Here is a 19,139-nt window from a genome sequence, read left to right as displayed (position 1 = left end):
AGTGAACCCGAGGTTTCAGATTGTCACAGATGTCACAGCACTCGTGTGTGGTCTGGCATTGTCATGATGAAGGAGACGGTGCTCCACATGAGGATGAACTCTTCGAATACATGATATCAATTTTCTCGGCATCTCACAGTACCTCACAGAGTTTATGGCAGCACCTTTAGGGATGCAGAATGAGATTTTCACTCTTCAGCAGAGTGTGCGCTGATATAAAACTTCCTGGCAGATTAAAACTGTGTGCCCGACCGAGACTCAAACTCGGGACCTTTGCCTTTAGGGATGAATTGCAAATGCAACACATCTTGAGCATCCCAGAACAGTGGAACACAACTTGGCCAGCTGACAGCACAATCTCAAACATTTTTGTCTTCAGTGATCCTTTGTGGCGGAACTCAATGGATGCTCTTTTGTTTTCAGGAACAAAATGGTGTATCCAGCTTTCACCACCAGTCACAATGTTGTTAAGGAACTCATCACTCTCACACTCACGAAGAAAAAGATGATAATGTCCTCTGTTGTGTAACTGGAGTGAGCATTTGGAGCACCCATTGCACACACACTTTTCTGTACTGCAGTTCTGCAATGGTGGCCTGTAAATGCACTTGTAATATGTCACACTTAGATGAGAACTGTGTCTTTGTTAACAGATGATTCTCTCTGTTGAACTCATCAGCTCAGTTCTGATGAGTCTTGTTGTTTGCCTTATGCAGTTACCGACTCTGAGCTCTGTCACACAGGCTGAGGTTAGCACCACTCTTTCCTTCACTGTCATAACGAACAACCCAATGTCGCACATTACTGATGTCAATACAGGCATCACCCTACACAGCTTTCATTCTTCTATTGATTTCAATTGGAGTGTCGTTTTCTGCAGTTAGAAATTCAAGCACTCACATAGTTACGTCACACACAGCCGTGTTGCATGCTACAGTGTGGAGCCCTCTAGCAGCAGTGGCTTACAACTTCCATTAGTGAAGCAGGAAAGTCAACTGAGTGTTATGCTTGACATTTAATGCCTCAACTGATGTAATATTCAGAGGTATCACTTTTTAGCATACCCTTATACCTAATAATAGAACCTCCTTCTTTCTATTTGAATTTACAACTGTCTTCGGTTTCTTAACTGTTTGGGGTCTGGTGCATGTTTCCTATACCTACAGATACAAGAGACTCGTCACATGTAAATTCTGATGGTTGGTAAAATCTATTCCTGATACACCATGTGAAACTATCTCAATGCAGCCTTATCCTAGCTACCAGTCATCTTACCAACTCCCAGTTCCAATTCCCCAGCCCTCTTCTCCCTCCTCATCGTATTTAGTTATTCCCTTTCATTATCCAACTACACCTGATGTACTTTATCTCAGAAAGTATAAATTTCCAGAGCAAAGTGCATTACACTTGTTTTCTGGTTTAGATGGGTACTAACTGCCATCTCTAAAAATATCTTTTTAACACCACTTACGTAGAAAGCATTGATGTAATGCATACACAAGCAGTTTGTCCAAATATACGGATATGTTGTTGTTGTTGTTGTTCTTTTCTTTCCAAAGACTGATTTGAAGCAGTGCCCTATGCTATTGGTGGCCAGGGGCGTATGGTAAACTCATCCTGATGCTCCTCGAACCACACACATAACTGCCAGATGTGTGACACATTGCACGTCCTGTGGGTAGATGCCACAGTGCAAAGCAAAAACAAATTGCATGTAGGCTGGACATGGTCCTCAAGGATATTGCTCATGTGTATTGATCCACTGTGCCTTCCAGAATTCATCTGTCACCACTCAGTGGGCATCCTGTTATGGTACTGGTGTGCAAATTCCAGCCTTCATTGCCAATGAACAGCACTCAGCGCAGTGCTTGAACCAGGTGCCTGCTACGGAGGTCCACATGCAGCAACATTCACTGAACAGGTGTTGAGGAGACACTGCTGGTAGCCCCACTGGTTCATCTGGGTGGTCAGTGTCGCTCAGTAGTTGCATGCCTATTCAGCCATTCACATCTCCACAGATGTTGTTCACTTCCATCATCTATGTCCCGAGATGAACCACAGCTGCCTCTGTGCGAGTTTCGTATAGCACCATTTAGTCATGCACAGTATACTTTAACCACAGTGGCACACAAAGCATTTACAAACTTAGCTGTGTCACAGATGCTTTGACCCATGACTCAAAAATCAATGACCACACTCTTCAGACCTCACGTAAATTGCTCTATTTCCGCATTACAACAATGGCTGCTGTTTTCAACATCCCAGTAACACTTGGGCGGCCACCCACCATCTGTGAGCCGCTACTGAACCCTGACACTGAACAAAGCTGATGATCACATTAATGTGACTGGACCGTGTCTGAGAGACGGTAACAAATTGCTCTTTGCAGAAATGCTTTCCTTTCTGTTTCCACTCTGCATTTTCTATCTCTTTTACTTCATCCTCCTTTGGGACACTGTCCAACTTGCACATTACACTGACTCGAATGTCAGTTATATCATCAACACACTGAACCTTCAAGGTTTTGTGGTAGGTCTGTACTGACAACACCAAGTCTCATCACCTGATGTGATTTTCTCCAGGAAATAATTGTCAACATTTTGCATTTCAATCATTTCATGGCTGGTGTCGATATGTCATCACTTTTGTTCGATATTCGAGGTGTGCATGTCAGCTTTGCACAACCTCTTCTCTTCTTCAAAACATTCTGGAAAGTGTATTGAATGCTTGATTTAGAGACATTGCTCAATAGTGATTTGCGACACAATGTTGACACACTACAGCAGTATGTCCACTACTTAATACTGCCTGCTCACACCTGATTGGTCAAATGTATAACTGCTGCTTACAGTTGTTACTTCAAGCTGCCACAGTAGTTACTCTGCTGATATTGCTTATAAGCCACGAGTAAAATCAATCTTGGAAGTTTTGGGATGAGCTGTGTAGTCTATACAGTTTTCTTTAAATGTCTGAAGATGAACTTGTAAGCCAAAAACCGGTTAACGCAATAAAAGTAATATTGTAGAACAAAGGAAAATTGAAGAAGTGTATGACATCAATGTGATAGGAGTTCAGCAAGATGAAAGAATTCGAGATTGTTAGACTGTAAAAAGAGGGAATTAAGTGATGAGTGAAGAAAGTGGGGGGAAAGGAATACAATGCAGAAGGAATACGTAGCTTTGCGATATGAAATAGTGGGGGCAGCAGAGAATCGAATGGGCTCATCATCATGATCAGAAGAGATTCTTTAAACATACAAGAGATCTTAAAGTTGTTTGATCAAAGGAAAAGACTTAAAAATACTACCAAACGATCAGGCAAAATGGAGTACAGGCACCTAAACAATGAAAATCACAGGAACTTCAAAATGGAAAACCATGGAGTGCTAGATTAGAAATGCAGAGCTTTAAAAGTGTGGAGGGAGTCAGATACTGTGTACAGAAAATGAAATAAACTTTTGGAAACTAAGAAGCAACTGCACAAACATCAAGAACTCTGATGAAAACCCAGGGAAGGCCCAAGATGGTACAAATAGATAGCATTTACATGGCAAACAACTTGAAAGCGATATTATAGAAAGTGAAGAGGAAGCAGATGAAGATGAGCTGGGAGATATGATACTGTGAGAAGAAATTGACAAAGCAATGGAAGACCTGAGTCAAAACAAGGAACGTGGAGCAGCTCATCTACCAGACAAATTGCCATTAACAGTAATGTAAAAGAATAGTAAATGAGAAGTCAGTAATTGGAGTAACATTCACCTCAATACACCAACATTTATTCTTGTTAATCTTGTTATACAAAATAATGGTGTTTTGTATGCTCATAGCAACAGTCCGCATTTTTTTCCATGACCATATCTGAAGGACAAGTGAAAAATAATCTTTTACCCCTGTCACAGTTAGAGTCAATAAGTAAAATTATAACAGATTCAGATTAACTGTACTGCATCTCCAGTATTTCAAGCGCACACCAGAAACTATTTATTCTCTTTCATAAAACTTCATATTTTTTAAAAAGTATTAAGATGCTACAGGCAGACAATATTCCATCAGAATTATTAAGATCCTATGGAGAACCCACAATGAAAGCTCTGTTGCAACCAGTATGAAGAAGTATGAAGGATGTATTACACAATGAAATATTCTCAGACAGGTATTGACAGCTGTACTATTGAAACATCAGTTTAATAAGTTGTGATTGTTAAGTACTAATAGAACTTGTGCACAGGAGGGTTAAAAAACTGGCAATAACTGATCAGAGAGATGATCTGTTTGAGTTCTGGAGAGCTGTACTGACACTACAAGAAAAACTGACCCTATGACTTATCTTTGAAGATATGCTGAAGAAAAACAAATCCACATTTATAGTATTTGAAGATTTCAAAGACTGTAACAATAGTGAGTAGAACATGTTGTATGAAATTCTGAAGTTTCTGAGTTTATTAAGGAGTTCAAAAGTTTATCTACAGTTTGTGGAGAAAGCTGTCTTAAGTTGAAGGATTTTAAAAGAAGACAGCAAATGAGAAGGAAGTGAGAGAGGATAGAACCCATGTTATTTGAGCTGTACATTGGTAAGCAGCTATAGTAATCAACGCAAAATTTTGGAAATGAATGAATGTTCAGGGAGCTCTCCATAAGTACTGAAGAGAAATGAGGAAAGCCTCACAGTTGGGCAAAATCAACCCACAACTCCAACACTGGTGGCCAACTTGGGTGGACCCCGATTGACTTCCGATATAAGGAGTCATCCTCTACCAAGTGCCTTTCAGGGTGGATAAGCATGTAGAGGCATATTATACCCTCTTGTTCTTAGTATGAGAAATTATCCCTAATGGAGGCTGTGAGAACAAAGGCCAATGGTAGAGATTCCCGGGATTACAAGCCTTGAAATTATTTAGGGTTAGCTGCAACACTGCTAACTTCATGACAAAACCCTGAAAGGCATGATGGAAAGTAAAAGATGGTATCCATTACACTATTACCATGGGCAGTGCATGCAAGTCAATGGAGTCTGGAGAACTTGCAGCAACATTTTGGAAGAGTTGGAGTTTTTAGGAAACTGGCAGAATCAAATAGAGTACAAGCAGAATTTCTTTGCAACTGTTGGCACAATATTAGTTCTGAAAAGCGGGAAAATTAAACAGATAACAGACATTCTTCTTAAATACGCAATACTTCTTGCTCAAGTACAAGAAACAAGATTTATATATGAGCATACCTTTGAATCAGAGTGCTTCAGAATTATCAAAGGAAAAGTAGGAAAAAGGGTTATCAAGAATGTCTCACATTTAAGAACAGCCATCATTGCCAGATGCAACATTTTAGATGCCATAATAGATCCAAGTTGCGTAAAGCAGTATGACCATGCTGTCCTTCACACACAGTGATTAGGTGTATACAGCATGTAACATGCACGCACCAGTCAGTCAGGCCAGTAAAGCAAACAGAAAAGAAACAGATAAATCTTGGGAAGAACTTTCCAAAGAAAATTCCAAAGAAATACACTATAGCCCAACACTACTCGGGGATTTTAATGGACAACTAGGATGAGGGAAAAAAAAATTTGTCAGCAATTATGCAGCTCACAAAAGGACAAACAAGAATGGCAAAAGACTACTAGAACTCTGCAGAGTAACCAGCCCAGTACTGAAATCCACTGCCTTCATACATCTCTTCACAAAATAGAAATCATGGAGCCATCCAATACCCAACTTTGGTGAATGTCAAACAGATCATGTTGCAATATCCAGAGAATCCTTCCAAGAAATACAGAATGGTAAGGTCTTAAGATATGCAGCTATGGTTTCTGACCACTATCTATCAAAAACCAAAATTAAATTCTGATGAAGAAATACCAAGGGACAAGCCAAACTAAGAACTCTGAGATATGACACTGAAAAACTCAAACAAAGAACAAGTCTTAGTGTAAAACTGGTAACCTAGTAAATTGCAGCCAATTGAAACAGTCTCTCTTTCAAACAGTAAAAGAAATAATTCTCTTGACCAAAATCAAAAGGGCATATGGAATGAGATGAAAAAGGCATTTGGAACGAGATGAAGCAGTCACAAGAACAAAACACATGGCAAAAATTGAATGAAGTCAAGAATGCAGAAAACTGAAGTTCCCTTGATACAAGATAACAAATGGCCAAAGTGGCCATCAATACTAAGAGAACTTATAATAAAAACCAATTAAAATGAAGACACCATGACTTCAAAATGAACAGTACTAGAAATTATAAGACTTTTAAAAGAAACTTTAGCTTCAAAGAACAAAATGGGAAAATAGCAAATAATAATCAGGAAAACTGCAAGATTTTAATACAGTATCTTGAAAATTCACCAAATTCTGAGTGTCATGACTCAAAATTTGGTTTTCTCAAGAAAACAGTCAATATAGGGACTCTCATCTGTCAATGAAATGATAAACCAAAGACATCATCAGATCCCTCAAAAACAATAAAACATGTGGGGAAGATTCCATAACAGCAGAACTTTGGAATTATACAAATAGTAATACAGTTTTGGATAAGATAACCAAAAATTATATAAAATATTTGGTAAACAGAAGAGATTCTTGGAGAGTGGAAGACAGCCTTGGTCCATCCACTGCACTTAGCAGAGGTGATAAAACCGATGTGAACAACTATGGAGGCATTTCTTTCCTACTGATCACCCATAAAATCTTATTAAAAGCACTATTAGAAAAGGCAGAACAAAAATTCTACCCTGAAATTGGCGAGTATCATTGTGGTTTTAGCAAGAATAGATCATGTTCATAGCAGATCTTCAATTTAAAGTCAATTTAAATGAATCTGAAAAAGATCTAAAAATGTTGTAATCAGTTCAGGAAAACCTATAAATCAGTCAATAGAAAATCACTGAAATTCTCAGTGAGCTGGGACTGGACAATAAAACCATAGCTCTAATTAAGCAAACATTAACAAATACCTGTTCAAAGCTGAAATTAAAACAGAGGTGAAATGTCTGGAAGTTTTGAGATCAAAACTGGAGTTGGACAAGGAAATGGTCTCCTGATGTGCTGTTTGAGGCTTTCCCGGGGCTGCATCTGCTTGATAGGTTCACGGGAATTACGCCGGATAATATTGTAGAAACCGTACAATATTTCAGCGAGACAACTGCCCGCCATCTTCAGGTGCTACTGTCGCTTCGCTGAGAAGCTCGTTATCAAACTCACATACTGTGTTAACCATTTCCTCCCCGTAGTGGCACCAGATGTGCTGTTTGAGGCTGCTCAGCGAAGCGACAGTAGAACCTGCAGATGGCGGGCAGTTGTCTCACTGAAATATTGTGCGGTTTCTACAATATTATCCGGCGTAATTCCCGTGAACCTATCAAGCAAATGGTCTCCTCCCCCTTTTCTCCACGTTTTAGAAAAAGTTGTAAGGGAATGAAGAATGCAACAAGGAGAAAGCCGAATCAAAGAGGGACTTAGATTAGGTTACAAATGGGACAACCCACAAATTGACTGTCTAGTGTTTACAGACAACATAACTATTTTTGCAGGCTCAATGGAAACAGCCAGTACACATATAGAGCACCTGAAAGAGCAGGATTACAAATCTCTTTTGAGAAAATAAAACAAATGACAAACATTAAAGCAGCCCTCAACATGATGAGAGCTAAATACGGAACAACTGAAGGAACTAGCAAGTTCAAGTATCTACTAGAAGTAACTGAATGAAACATTTTGGGGAAAGAAGCCACTAAAGTAAGAATGAATAAGACAGAGACAGCGTATTGCTTCAATAAGTGTGTAGGTCTATATAACAAGAAATCAACATTCCTCAATGATAAAGTGGATTAAAAGGTGTGTAGAATCTGATAGGGGATCCTGGAGTTTTATCCCTTTTTTTCCCAGTTTCAGCTGTTTCTGAATTCTGCTGACACTAATTTTACTAATATTTGCCATGGTATCAGAATCGAGAAGGGTTTGTACTCGTGGGCTTTCCTACATAGATGACCAGAATTTATTTATGTGTTATGGGGCCTTGTTCGAGATATTTCTACAATGGTAGTCATTAATGACTTAATGCATTACGTTTCTGAGAGTCAATTGTATTTCACTGAGATCCCCTCTATCCATAGCCTTATGCTTTGTTTCATACACATATGCAATAGTCACTCTTTCGTCATAAGATTCTTTACAGTGACTGTGTACCACAGATGGCCTTTCTCATAATGAACCGTTCTATTAGGTCCATATACATCTAAAACCTATAATTGCTTAACTGTTCTTTCAGTGTCACAATTAATCTAAATGATACTGTCCAGAGTTAAATGTTTCAAGTGGCTCCCTGACCCTGATACTACTGTCTCTTTATTTTGTTTATTGAACATGTTAAATTTTCAATGCTCAGTGGTGCCAGTTCTAAGGTGGACATCAGCAAAGCAGCAAAATCGTTTTTTACCATTAGTTCTACCTAACACGTTTCTATCATGAGCGTTGTTCTAACTTTGTAGGTAGGTAGTTAGTGACCTCTTGGTATTATTTTGCAGATCACCACCTCACATCCATCACATAAGAAACTGTAATCATCCCAATCTGATGTTGAGTGATTAAAGTCTCCTCCAGTTATGACAATATGATTGGGGAACAAATGAACTAGTTAGCTGTGGTTTCCTCCATAAGCGAATAAATGTGATGTTATACGAACACAACTAACCTATGCCACAAAGCCAAACTTACATATGCATCTTGAGGTGGTTTCTCTTTATAAAACCACACTATTCGAACCCGTGTTTGGTGAGTGACAAATGTGTTTCAATGATTATCCGTTGTGCAAAGCAATTTCTTGTTTTGCATTCAGCAAAAACGGAGCGTGGTGCCGATGCTAACCCATAGCATTTTGCAGTTGTAGAAACCCCAACCAACCAACAAAAAATGAAAATGTTGACAACAAACCATATTAAAATCTCAGCAATACTGTAAAGAAAGTCTCCGGCAGCAGTACGTTCTGCTAAGTAAAATAAATGGAAACATCTCTGATGACAGTTTAAACACCGAAACATGTATTAGTGAAGAAAAAATAAACAAGTTGAGTTTTGCTCAAGGCAGTATCTTCCTACCATATCTGACGTTTACACAACCCTGCTAATGCAGATTTTTGTTTTTAAAAATCCATTTTTGCGAGCCGCTTCGGCAAACCCACACAGCTCGGGTACTGAGACACTGTTCACTAATTTTTATCTAGTACCAAACTACGTTGAATTTTACATGCAACTGATTTAGCATACAACACTTCCCACTTAAAATAAATGTCAGGGGAAGCACTGCCGTCAAGTGAAAATGTACATCTATCGCTAAGGTACAACTAACCACTTCCATCGTGAATGTTTTGATTAGTTAAGTTATATCTTTCCACATATAGTTTCCAAATTTTACGCAAAAACTGAATCGCAATCCGTCTCACAGCGCACACCAACAGTACTTTTATTTATTTCATTTGGGTTCAGGACTAAGGCTGTGATTTTACTTGTTTACGATTTAGACAGGATACATAGATATGGCAGTAGCGAAACAAATGTTTGGAATGTTACGTATCCATCGTGCACATGCTGTTGATTTCGGCAGTTCAAACGATAGACAGAAGCTTAATGAAGCAACGTATATTGCATAAAAAGTCATTGTTTTGTATTTATTTGCATTGTTTTGTAAGTGTTCCTGAGGAAATTTCTCATGATGCGCATCACTTCGATAACATAGTGTGTTGGTATTGATGCCACTGAAACAATAGACTGCTCAATTTGTCACAGCGTTCAAAATGAGCGGAGGTGGCAAAATAACAAACAGTAAGAAAGGGCTGGGTTTAAACAAGAGCTAAACCGTATAAAATGGTTCTCATCAATAAATAATGCACACACCGTATTCATATTTCCTTGTTAATCCATTTTAACTGTGTTCACTCACTGCAAGGAATGAGCTTATGTCAGTGCGATCTCTATGTTTAGTATTTCCAGTCTTCTTGCGGTGAATGAGTAACATTGACGTGAATGATTTATTGTTTTAGTTTACTACTGCTCACACTTCGTGGTTGTTGAAGGGATAAACGTTCTTACATGTCTGGACTTTTCTTATATTTTTATGTGAAAAAGGGACTATTTTTCGGAACTTTCGGACGCTTGCAAATATTTTCGTAAATTACTAGTGTTTTGCATGACATATTTCATAATAATTCGGTGTTTGTGATTTACATTTACTGTAATTACGTAACGTGTCGTGTCACACTAGTTCTCTCCTGTAACAGGAGTTTAAACTTTCCTTTGACTTGTAACAAGTTTACTGTTATCGCAACAGATATCTCGTTTTTGCCACTAAATCGCTTTAGTTTCAAAAGGCTGTTAGTTAATAATGCCTGTATAGTATCGGAATCATAAACTCAAAGAGAATTAGCAAGCTTAGCGTAAAATTATTTATTTACTATTCTGTATGTTATTGCACCAGGCACTTATTTTTTAATACTGTTCTGTAAAGTATTGCACCTGTCGTACTGCAGACTCACTGTGTTTATTGTTTTCCGGCAGAGGATGATATAGTTGCAATTCATAAGCAGCTGGTCACCCTGAATACTGACAAGCGATTAGAAGCTGCTGTGAATGTCTATTATCAATATACAATGGCATGGCTGACCTCGGTAAGATAGACGGATGTTAAAAAAATGTTAAAATTGATCCCCGAGTGACTTTTGGAATCTGAATATTTTCTCACCAAGCTCTTGCGCGATGATTTTACTTCCCCGCGTGAACCAAATTCTTCCGGCTTCTTTTTATAGCCATGATGATGTACGTCTTCTTTCTTGACCGTATCGTTTAGTTTTAAAATGAACTTTTTTGTGAGCATTGCTTAATGAGGAGAACGAAACTTAGTTATCTTCCATTTTCAACTATATTCTTGCTATAAGTACAGCTGCGATACAATGCTTTTGGTGTATTTATCACCTCCGTAATATAATAAATTCTGAAATTTTCTGGTAGATTAAAAATGTGTAATGGACCGAGACTCGAATTCAGGACCTTTGCCTTTCGAAGGCAAGTGCTCTACCATCTTTTTTTTTTTTTTCCAATCTCATTTTGTTCGTTGCATCTGTTCGGGGCGGACGTCGTAAGACATCCGTTTAAGTTCGTTGTTGATCGATTAATTCAGTTTTTTTATTACAGACGGCAGCTAACTCTCTGACCGAACACGCTGAGCTACCGTGCAAGCAAAATTAAACTTTTTACTTGAGGGAAGACCTGAACGAGTTCCGCAGCTGCTCACGCTAACCAAGGGACCACAGCGCTCCTTTATTTACTAGTTTCTGTATTCTGATTGACGCACTTACCGGAAGATAGCCACTCATGAGCGTGTCTACACATACTACTTACTACTTTCTGTATTATGTATAGTGTTGACGCAGTTAGCGGAAGGCAAGGGCGTGTCTACGAACTTCATCGCCACTGATTCAAAAGGCGCGCTGCATCAGGGCCGACATCGAGTAGCCTATAGGTGCGTTCATAGTGGGGGGAGACGCTTAATTAAATTAGTTGACATGTGTAAGCACAACACTATAATAACTTTATGGTTTGTTGTGAGGCAGACTTACTATGAGGCGGGTGTGTAACTGTAACTAGTTTTGCCGTAACATTTGTGAAAAATAAGTGGCATGTCGAAAGAAATATCCTGAATTGGTCCTCCGAACAGTCACTCTGGAAATGGTTAGTTTTATCGTGACGACAGATGTCGAATATCTCATTTATTTCGTTGGCCCATGCGATCTCATGTTACGTAGTGTGCTACAGACTTTTGTCAAAATATGCCAAAATTTACGCTCAATATGTTACGGTTTGTAGTACACTCCAACAGCTTTATATAATATTTGTCTCGCTGATTAGTTCCTGTGCTGCAAATAATCATAACCAGCACATTTACTGTAATAGGTATGCTTTTATAGAATAAAAATGGTGACACAGCAAATAAGACTTCACGCCTTTACGAAATTGAAAATTGTCTTCAATAGACATTATACCGCACTTGTGGAGAGCTTACTGAAGAGCTGCAGGCCAGTGTGGTATGCCCCCTTTTGAAATAACTGTAGATTTGCATGTAATTCAAGTCTTTACAGTCTTTGGGACGTATTAAGCAATGCAGTGTTAGAATCTAAAGTTCTGAAAGTGGTTTTCGCAGGAGTCTCTTAGTTTGTTTCAATTAATTATCCTTGTGGCTCTTTTCTGCATTCTAGAATTGCAAAGGGTAGTTGGAGAATTACCCCAGCATATCACATCTTGTCTTAAGTGAACCTCTGTGTATGTATAGCATGCACTTAATCAGTCAGTAATTTTCCTCACTTTCACTCTTCCTAGTGTTGTATATGATGCTACATAAAATGTAATGCATCCAAAATTTAACATAATTTGCTAGGAGGGTGGTGGGAAGGTGAATCATTTAACAACATATCAGCACTACACCAGTCTGTACAGTGGTATGAGTAGCCTACAAAATACAGAAGTGGAGCTTTAAAAGCTAACTAAAATAACATACCTTGTTTTACCGTAGTTCTGTAAACTTTGAGTATGTTAGGAAGACTGATCATATGCCTATTAAAGCATCATGTCTTGTTTATTTTGTCTTCATTGATACATGTTTAGGTTGTGTTACACCACCATTTCATTTATTTTATTCGGCAGTACATACAGTTGTTCATATTGCTGTCACCTGCTGTATAGCTGTAATTTGAATATGTTTTGTTATCTGTAATGTTTGTTGATGCTTGGAGTTTCATGATGTCAAAACTCTATGAACTATGTTGGGAACATGCACTTATTCACTGATTAAGATATTGGAGAGAGAAAACAAGAAATTGTATTGCTTAAGGCAGAATCTCCAAAACACGCTTTTTGCTAAAGTAAACAGGGATGCTGATAGTGAGTTTTTATAAAGAAAAATCAGCTAAAGGATTATGTAAATATCCTTTAGTGGAGTAGATTAGTTGTTTTCGTTTGTTTACTGCTTCATTGATCCATCCAAAAAATCTTTACAGATTGTGGGCTGCAGAACAAACTCAAGACAAAAAGTAACACAACACAGTAAAAATACTGTGTCATTTCAGAAGATATGTAAATTTTAGCTTCATCCACAAAAGATCTTGCACTACGTGCAGCAGATGCACTATCTTGTTTCAAGTCTCTTTTATGACAAATGTTTCAAAAATTATGCTGCTCAATAGAAGCAGTGATCCAATAAAAATGCCCTTAGGGTTTGACAAAAGGATGTGAATGATATGATTTTTAACTTATGTGGAAGCTTATTGTAAATTTGTATACCAGTGTTTAGTGTGGAAGTCTTGTGCACTGATGACTGGACATGAAGCTTCCTTTTTTTCTTTTTTTCTTTTCTTTTTTTTTCCTCCTTGTATCATGCTCATGCATATTAAAATTTTCATTTGTATTCTAAATTCTTTTTTACTTACAGATTTGTAGTATGCACTTGCAGGGAAGTGGAAGGATTGATGACTTTTCAAGGATTTCTATGCAGAATCTGTTTGTCAGGCACATTGCATTGCTCTTACTGTTCTTTTCTGGGTTTGGAAAATGAGTGAAGTAGGCAGTGTATTATCCCAGAATATAATCCTGTACAGCAGGAAGCCATGGAATTGAGCAAAGAAGGCAGTTAGGACAGTCCTAAAACTTACTTTCACTGAGAATAATTGTAGACTATAATATATTTTGATTAGTGTTGCATTTATTTTGTTTATATGTGCATTGCAGTTGAAGCTATTTTGAAGCCATATGCTTAAAAACTTTGCTTCCAGAGAAAATAAAATTTTGTTAGAATTTGTTGTCACACATGTGTTGCATGCATCATGTTTTAAAGAGAAATTTAGGAATGTTGTTTTTTTGGTGTTTGTCAGTTGTATATTCCCCTCAAACCATTTATTTAGCTATGCTGTTGTTTCATTTACAGCTTGTTTATATGCAGGAGAAAAAGGATTCACCCAAGAATATATCTGTAAGGGACTCCCTGTTTGTATTGATTTTTTTTAATTTCTGCATCTGAGAAATGTATCTTTTCTTTAGTTCATGTTTTATTTGTATTTTCTGTATCCTGTTCCTCAAGTATAGTGCAGCTCCTCTGATGTCATATATTTTGAGTCTAACAGTATGTTGTGATCCAGTATGTCAAAAACTTTATGTAAGTCTAAAAAAAAAATGCCAGTATCACAGTTTTTGTCCATTATTTGGAGGGTATTGTGTATAAGATAATAGGTGGCAGTAGTTGTTGAATTATTTTTCCTGAATCTGTGCTGAGTATCAGCGAGAATTTTGATTTCCTCAAAAAATTTCATTAAACTGTTACACATTAGTTTTTCTATGATTCCACTAAAGCCTGATAATAAGGCAGCTGGGCTCAAGTTTTCTATACTTGACCAGTCCCCTTCCTTATGAATAGGGGCCACTTTAGCAATTTTTTAAACAGTTTCGAAATGTTCTAGTCAGAGAAGATAAATTGATTATATCTGCAAGAGGCAGTGAAATGTTTGTAATACATTACTTTATTATGCAGTCAGGAATACCACATTTATTGGCTGTGTCAACTTACGATCATATTACCTCTCAACCTCTTCAAGACCTGAGGGTAGGATACAACTCAGGCTCTCACTGTTATCTTCATTCAACAAAATAGTATGTATGAGAATGAGTAAATACTGGAGTACACAAATCAGTCTTTTTGTGAATGTTGCTCTCAGCAACAGGTCAAGTTAATTGCTGTTCATAGGCAGCTGAAGTTGTCCTGATTGCTAAGTGATTGGAAATTGCTGTGAGTGGGTTTGCTGGACTAACTACCAAGAAGATACCATAAGTGCCTGAAGTACTATCTTCTCCCTTAAGTGTGGTCTCATTTCCAGGAGATACATTACCCATCACTACATGTTGCCTAGACTGTGTGGGGAGTCACTGACAGGTTTGGCCCCTACACACGGGAGACAGTAACCAATGTGCATCACAGATGGTACCTTGTACCACTACTGGTCATTTCCTTTCCTGTTCCACTCAAAAACAGAGTGAAGGAAATAATGTCTACATGCCTGTCTACAGCTTCTACATCTACATGCATACTCCGCAAGCCACCTGACGGTGTGTGGCGGAGGGTACCCTGAGTACCTCTATCGGTTCTCCCTTCTATTCCAGTCTCGTATTGTACGTGGAAAGAAGGATTGTCAGTATGCTTCTGTGTGGGCTCTAATCTCTCTGATTTTATCCTCATGGTGTCTTCACGAGATATACGTAGGAGGGAGCAATATACTGCTTGACTCTTCAGTGAAGGTATGTTCTCGAAACTTTAACAAAAGCCCATACCGAGCTACTGAGCGTCTCTCCTGCAGAGTCTTCCACTGGAGTTTATCTATTATCTCCGTAACACTTTCGCGATTACTAAATGATCCTGTAACGAAGTGCACTGCTCTCCGTTGGATCTTCTCTATCTCTTCTATCAACCCTATCTGGTGCGGATCCCACACTGCTGAGCAGTATTCAAGCAGTGGGCAAACAAGCGTACTGTAACCTACTTCCTTTGTTGTCAGATTGCATTTCCTTGGGATTCTTCCAATGAATCTCAGTCTGGCATTTGCTTTACCGACGATCAACTTTATATAATCATTCCATTTTAAGTCACTCCTAATGCGTACTCCCAGATAATTTATGGAATTAACTGCTTCCAGTTGCTGACCTGCTATTTTGTAGCTAAATGATAAGGAACCTATCTTTCTATGTATTCGCATCACATTACACTTGTCTACATTCAGATTCAATTGCCATTCCGTGCACCATGCGTCAATTCGCTGCAGATCCTCCTGCATTTCAGTACAATTTTCCATTGTTGCAACCTCTCGATACACCACAGCATCATCTGCAAAAAGCCTTAGTGAACTTCTGATGTCATCCACCAGGTCATTTATGTATATTGTGAATAGCAACGGTCCTATGACACTCCCCTGCGACACACCTGAAATCACTCTTACTTCGGAAGACTTCTCTCCATTGAGAATGACATGCTGTGTTCTGTTATCTAGGAACTCCTCAATCCAATCACACAATTGATCTGATAGTCCGTATGCTCTTACTTTGTTCATTAAACGACTGTGGGGAACTGTGTGAAACCCCTTGCGGAAGTCAAGAAACATGGCATCTACCTGTGAACCCGTGTCTAAGGCCCTCTGAGTCTCGTGGACGAATAGCGCAAGCTGGGTTTCACACGACCATCTTTTTCGAAACCCATGCTGATTCCTACAGAGTAGATTTCTAGTCTCCAGAAAAGACATTATACTCGAACATAATAGATGTTCCAAAATTCTACAACTGATCGACGTAGAGATGTAGGTCTATAGTTCTGCACATCTGTTCGACGTTCCTTCTTGAAAACGGGGATGACCTGTGCCCTTTTCCAATCCTTTGGAACGCTTCGCTCTTCTAGAGACCTACGGTACACCGCTGCAAGAAGGGGGGCAAGTTCCTTTGCGTACTCTGTGTAAAATCGAACTGGTATCCCATCAGGATCAGCGGCCTTTCCTCTTTTGAGCGATTTTAATTGTTTCTCTATCCCTCTGTCGTCTATTTCGATATCTACCATTTTGTCAACTGTGCGACAATCTAGAGAAGGAAGCGCAGTGCAGTCTTCCTCTGTGAAACAGCTTTGGAAGAAGACATTTAGTATTTTGGCTTTTAGTCTGTCATCCTTTGTTTCAGTACCATTTTGGTCACAGAGTGTCTGGACATTTTGTTTTGATCCACCTACCGCTTTGACATAGGACCAAAGTTTCTTAGGATTTTCTGCCAAGTCAGTACATAGAACTTTACTTTCGAATTCATTGAAAGCCTCTCGCATAGCCCTCCTCCCACTACATTTAACTTTGCGTAATTTTTGTTTGTCTGCAAGGCTATGTTTATGTTTGCTGTGAAGTTCCCTTTGCTTCCGCAGCAGTTTTCTAACTCGGTTGTTGTAACACGGTGGCTCTTTCCCATCTCTTACGATCTTGCTTGGCACATACTCATCTAATGCATATTGTACGATGGTTTTGAACTTTGTCCACTGATCCTCAACACTATCTGTACTTGAGACAAAACTTTTGTGTTGAGCCGTCAGGTACTCTGTAATCTGCTTTTTGTCACTTTTGCTAAACAGAAAAATCTTCCTACCTTTTTTAATATTTCTATTTACGGCTGAAATCATCGATGCAGTAACCGCTTTATGATCGCTGATTCCCTGTTCTGCATTAACTGATTCAAATAGTTCGGCTCTGTTTGTCACCAGAAGGTCTAATATGTTATCGCCACGAGTCGGTTCTCTGTTTCACTGCTCAAGGTAGTTTTCAGATAAAGCACTTAAAAATATTTCACTGGATTCTTTGTCCCTGCCACCCGTTATGAACATTTGAGTCTCCCAGTCTATATCCGGCAAATTAAAATCTCCACCCAGAACTATAACATGGTGGGGAAATCTACTCGCAATATTTTCCAAATTATTCTTCAGGTGCTGAGCCACAACAGCTGCTGAGCCCGGGGGCCTATAGAGACATCCAATTATCATGTCTGAGCCTGCTTTAACCGTGACCTTCACCCAAATCATTTCACAATTCGAATCTCCGTCAATTTCCTTCGATACTATTGCACTTCTTATCGCTATAAACACGCCTCCCTCTTCACTGTCCAGCCTGTCTCTGCGGTATACATTCCAATCTGAGTTTAGGATTTCATTACTGTTTACATGTGGTTTCAGCCAACTTTCTGTCCCTAGTACTATATGGGCGTTGTGACCGTTTATTAATGAGAGCAGTTCTGGGACCTTTCTATAGACGCTCCTGCAGTTTACTATTAGCACATTAATATTGTTATACCCTGTTACATTTTGCCTACTCCTGCCTTGCCGCGTCTCAGGAGGCGTCTTGTCGGGCCTAGGGAGGTAATTCTCTAACCTAAAAAAACCCCATGTGCACTCCACATGTACTCGGCTACCCTCGTAGCCGCTTCCGGCCTGTAGTGCACGCCTGACCTATTCAGGGGGACCCTACATTTCTCCACCCGATAGCGGAGGTCGAGAAATTTGCACCCCAGCTCTCCGCAGAATTGTCTGAGCCTCTGGTTTAAGCCTTCCACTCAGCTCCAAACCAGAGGACCGTGATCGGTTCTGGGAACGATACTACAAATAGTTAGCTCTTGATTCCACCCTGCGAGCGAGGCTTTCTACCTTCACCAACTCCGCCAATCGCCTGTACGAACTGAGGATGACCTCTGAACCCAGAGTCATTGGTGCCAATATGAGCAAAAATTTGCAGTCGGGTGCACCCAGTGCTCTCTATCGCCGCCGGTAGGGCCTCCTCCACATCTCGGATGAGACCCCCCGGCAAGCAGACAGAGTGAACACTGGCCTTCTTCCCCGACCTTTCCACTATTTCCCTAAGGGGCTTCATTACCCGCCTAATGTTGGATCTCCCAATAACTAATAAACCCCTCCCCCCGTGTGCCTGCTCGGACCTTGCTGAAGGAGCAGCCACTCACAGGCAGAGCGGGCGATGCCACACGGCCAGCCTCCACATTGACAATGTTGACTGGAATACACTCTTTCAAATTCTGAAGGTGGCAGAGGGGTAAAATACAGGGAGCGAAAGGCTATTTACAATTTGTACAGAAAACAGATGGCAGTTATAAGAGTAGAGGGACATGAAAGGGAAACATTGGTTGGGAAGGGAGTGATACCGGGTTGTAGCCCCTCCCCAATGCTATTCACTCTGTATATTGAGCAATCAGTAAAGGAAACAAAAGAAAAGTTCGGAGTAGGTATTAAAATCCATGGAGAAGAAATAAAAACTTTGAAGTTAGCTGATGACATTGTAATTCTGTCAGAGACAGCAAAGGACTTGGGAGGGCAGTTGAACGGAATGGACAGTGTCTTGAAAGGAGGATATAAGATGAACATCAACAAAAGCAAAATGAGGATAATGGAATGTAGTCGAATTGAATCGGGTGATGCTGAGGGAATTAGATTAGGAAATGAGACACTTAAAGTAGTAAAGGAGTTTTGCTATTTGGGGAGCAAAATAACTGATGATGGTCGAAGTAGAGAGGATATAAAATGTAGACTGGCAA

At 39.4% G+C, this 19,139-nt stretch overlaps 1 protein-coding gene across 1 annotated transcript in view; it reads left to right on the top strand.

Annotated features, from left to right (window-relative positions):
- Positions 1 to 10,528: 10,528 nt before the first annotated feature.
- Positions 10,529 to 19,139, top strand: part of LOC126291562 (uncharacterized) — a 194,908-nt gene continuing 186,297 nt past the window's right edge. Inside the window, exon 1 of the mRNA XM_049985078.1 lies at positions 10,529 to 10,657. Coding sequence (XP_049841035.1) covers positions 10,640 to 10,657 — 18 coding nt within the window. The 5' untranslated portion in view covers positions 10,529 to 10,639. The remainder of the gene's footprint in view (positions 10,658 to 19,139) is intronic.

The sequence above is a fragment of the Schistocerca gregaria genome, chromosome 9 (assembly GCF_023897955.1).
Source record: "Schistocerca gregaria isolate iqSchGreg1 chromosome 9, iqSchGreg1.2, whole genome shotgun sequence".
Taxonomy (NCBI): Eukaryota; Metazoa; Arthropoda; class Insecta; order Orthoptera; family Acrididae; genus Schistocerca; species Schistocerca gregaria.
The sequence above is the reverse complement of the archived record's forward strand: the minus strand, read 5'-3'. Positions and strand labels throughout refer to the sequence as shown.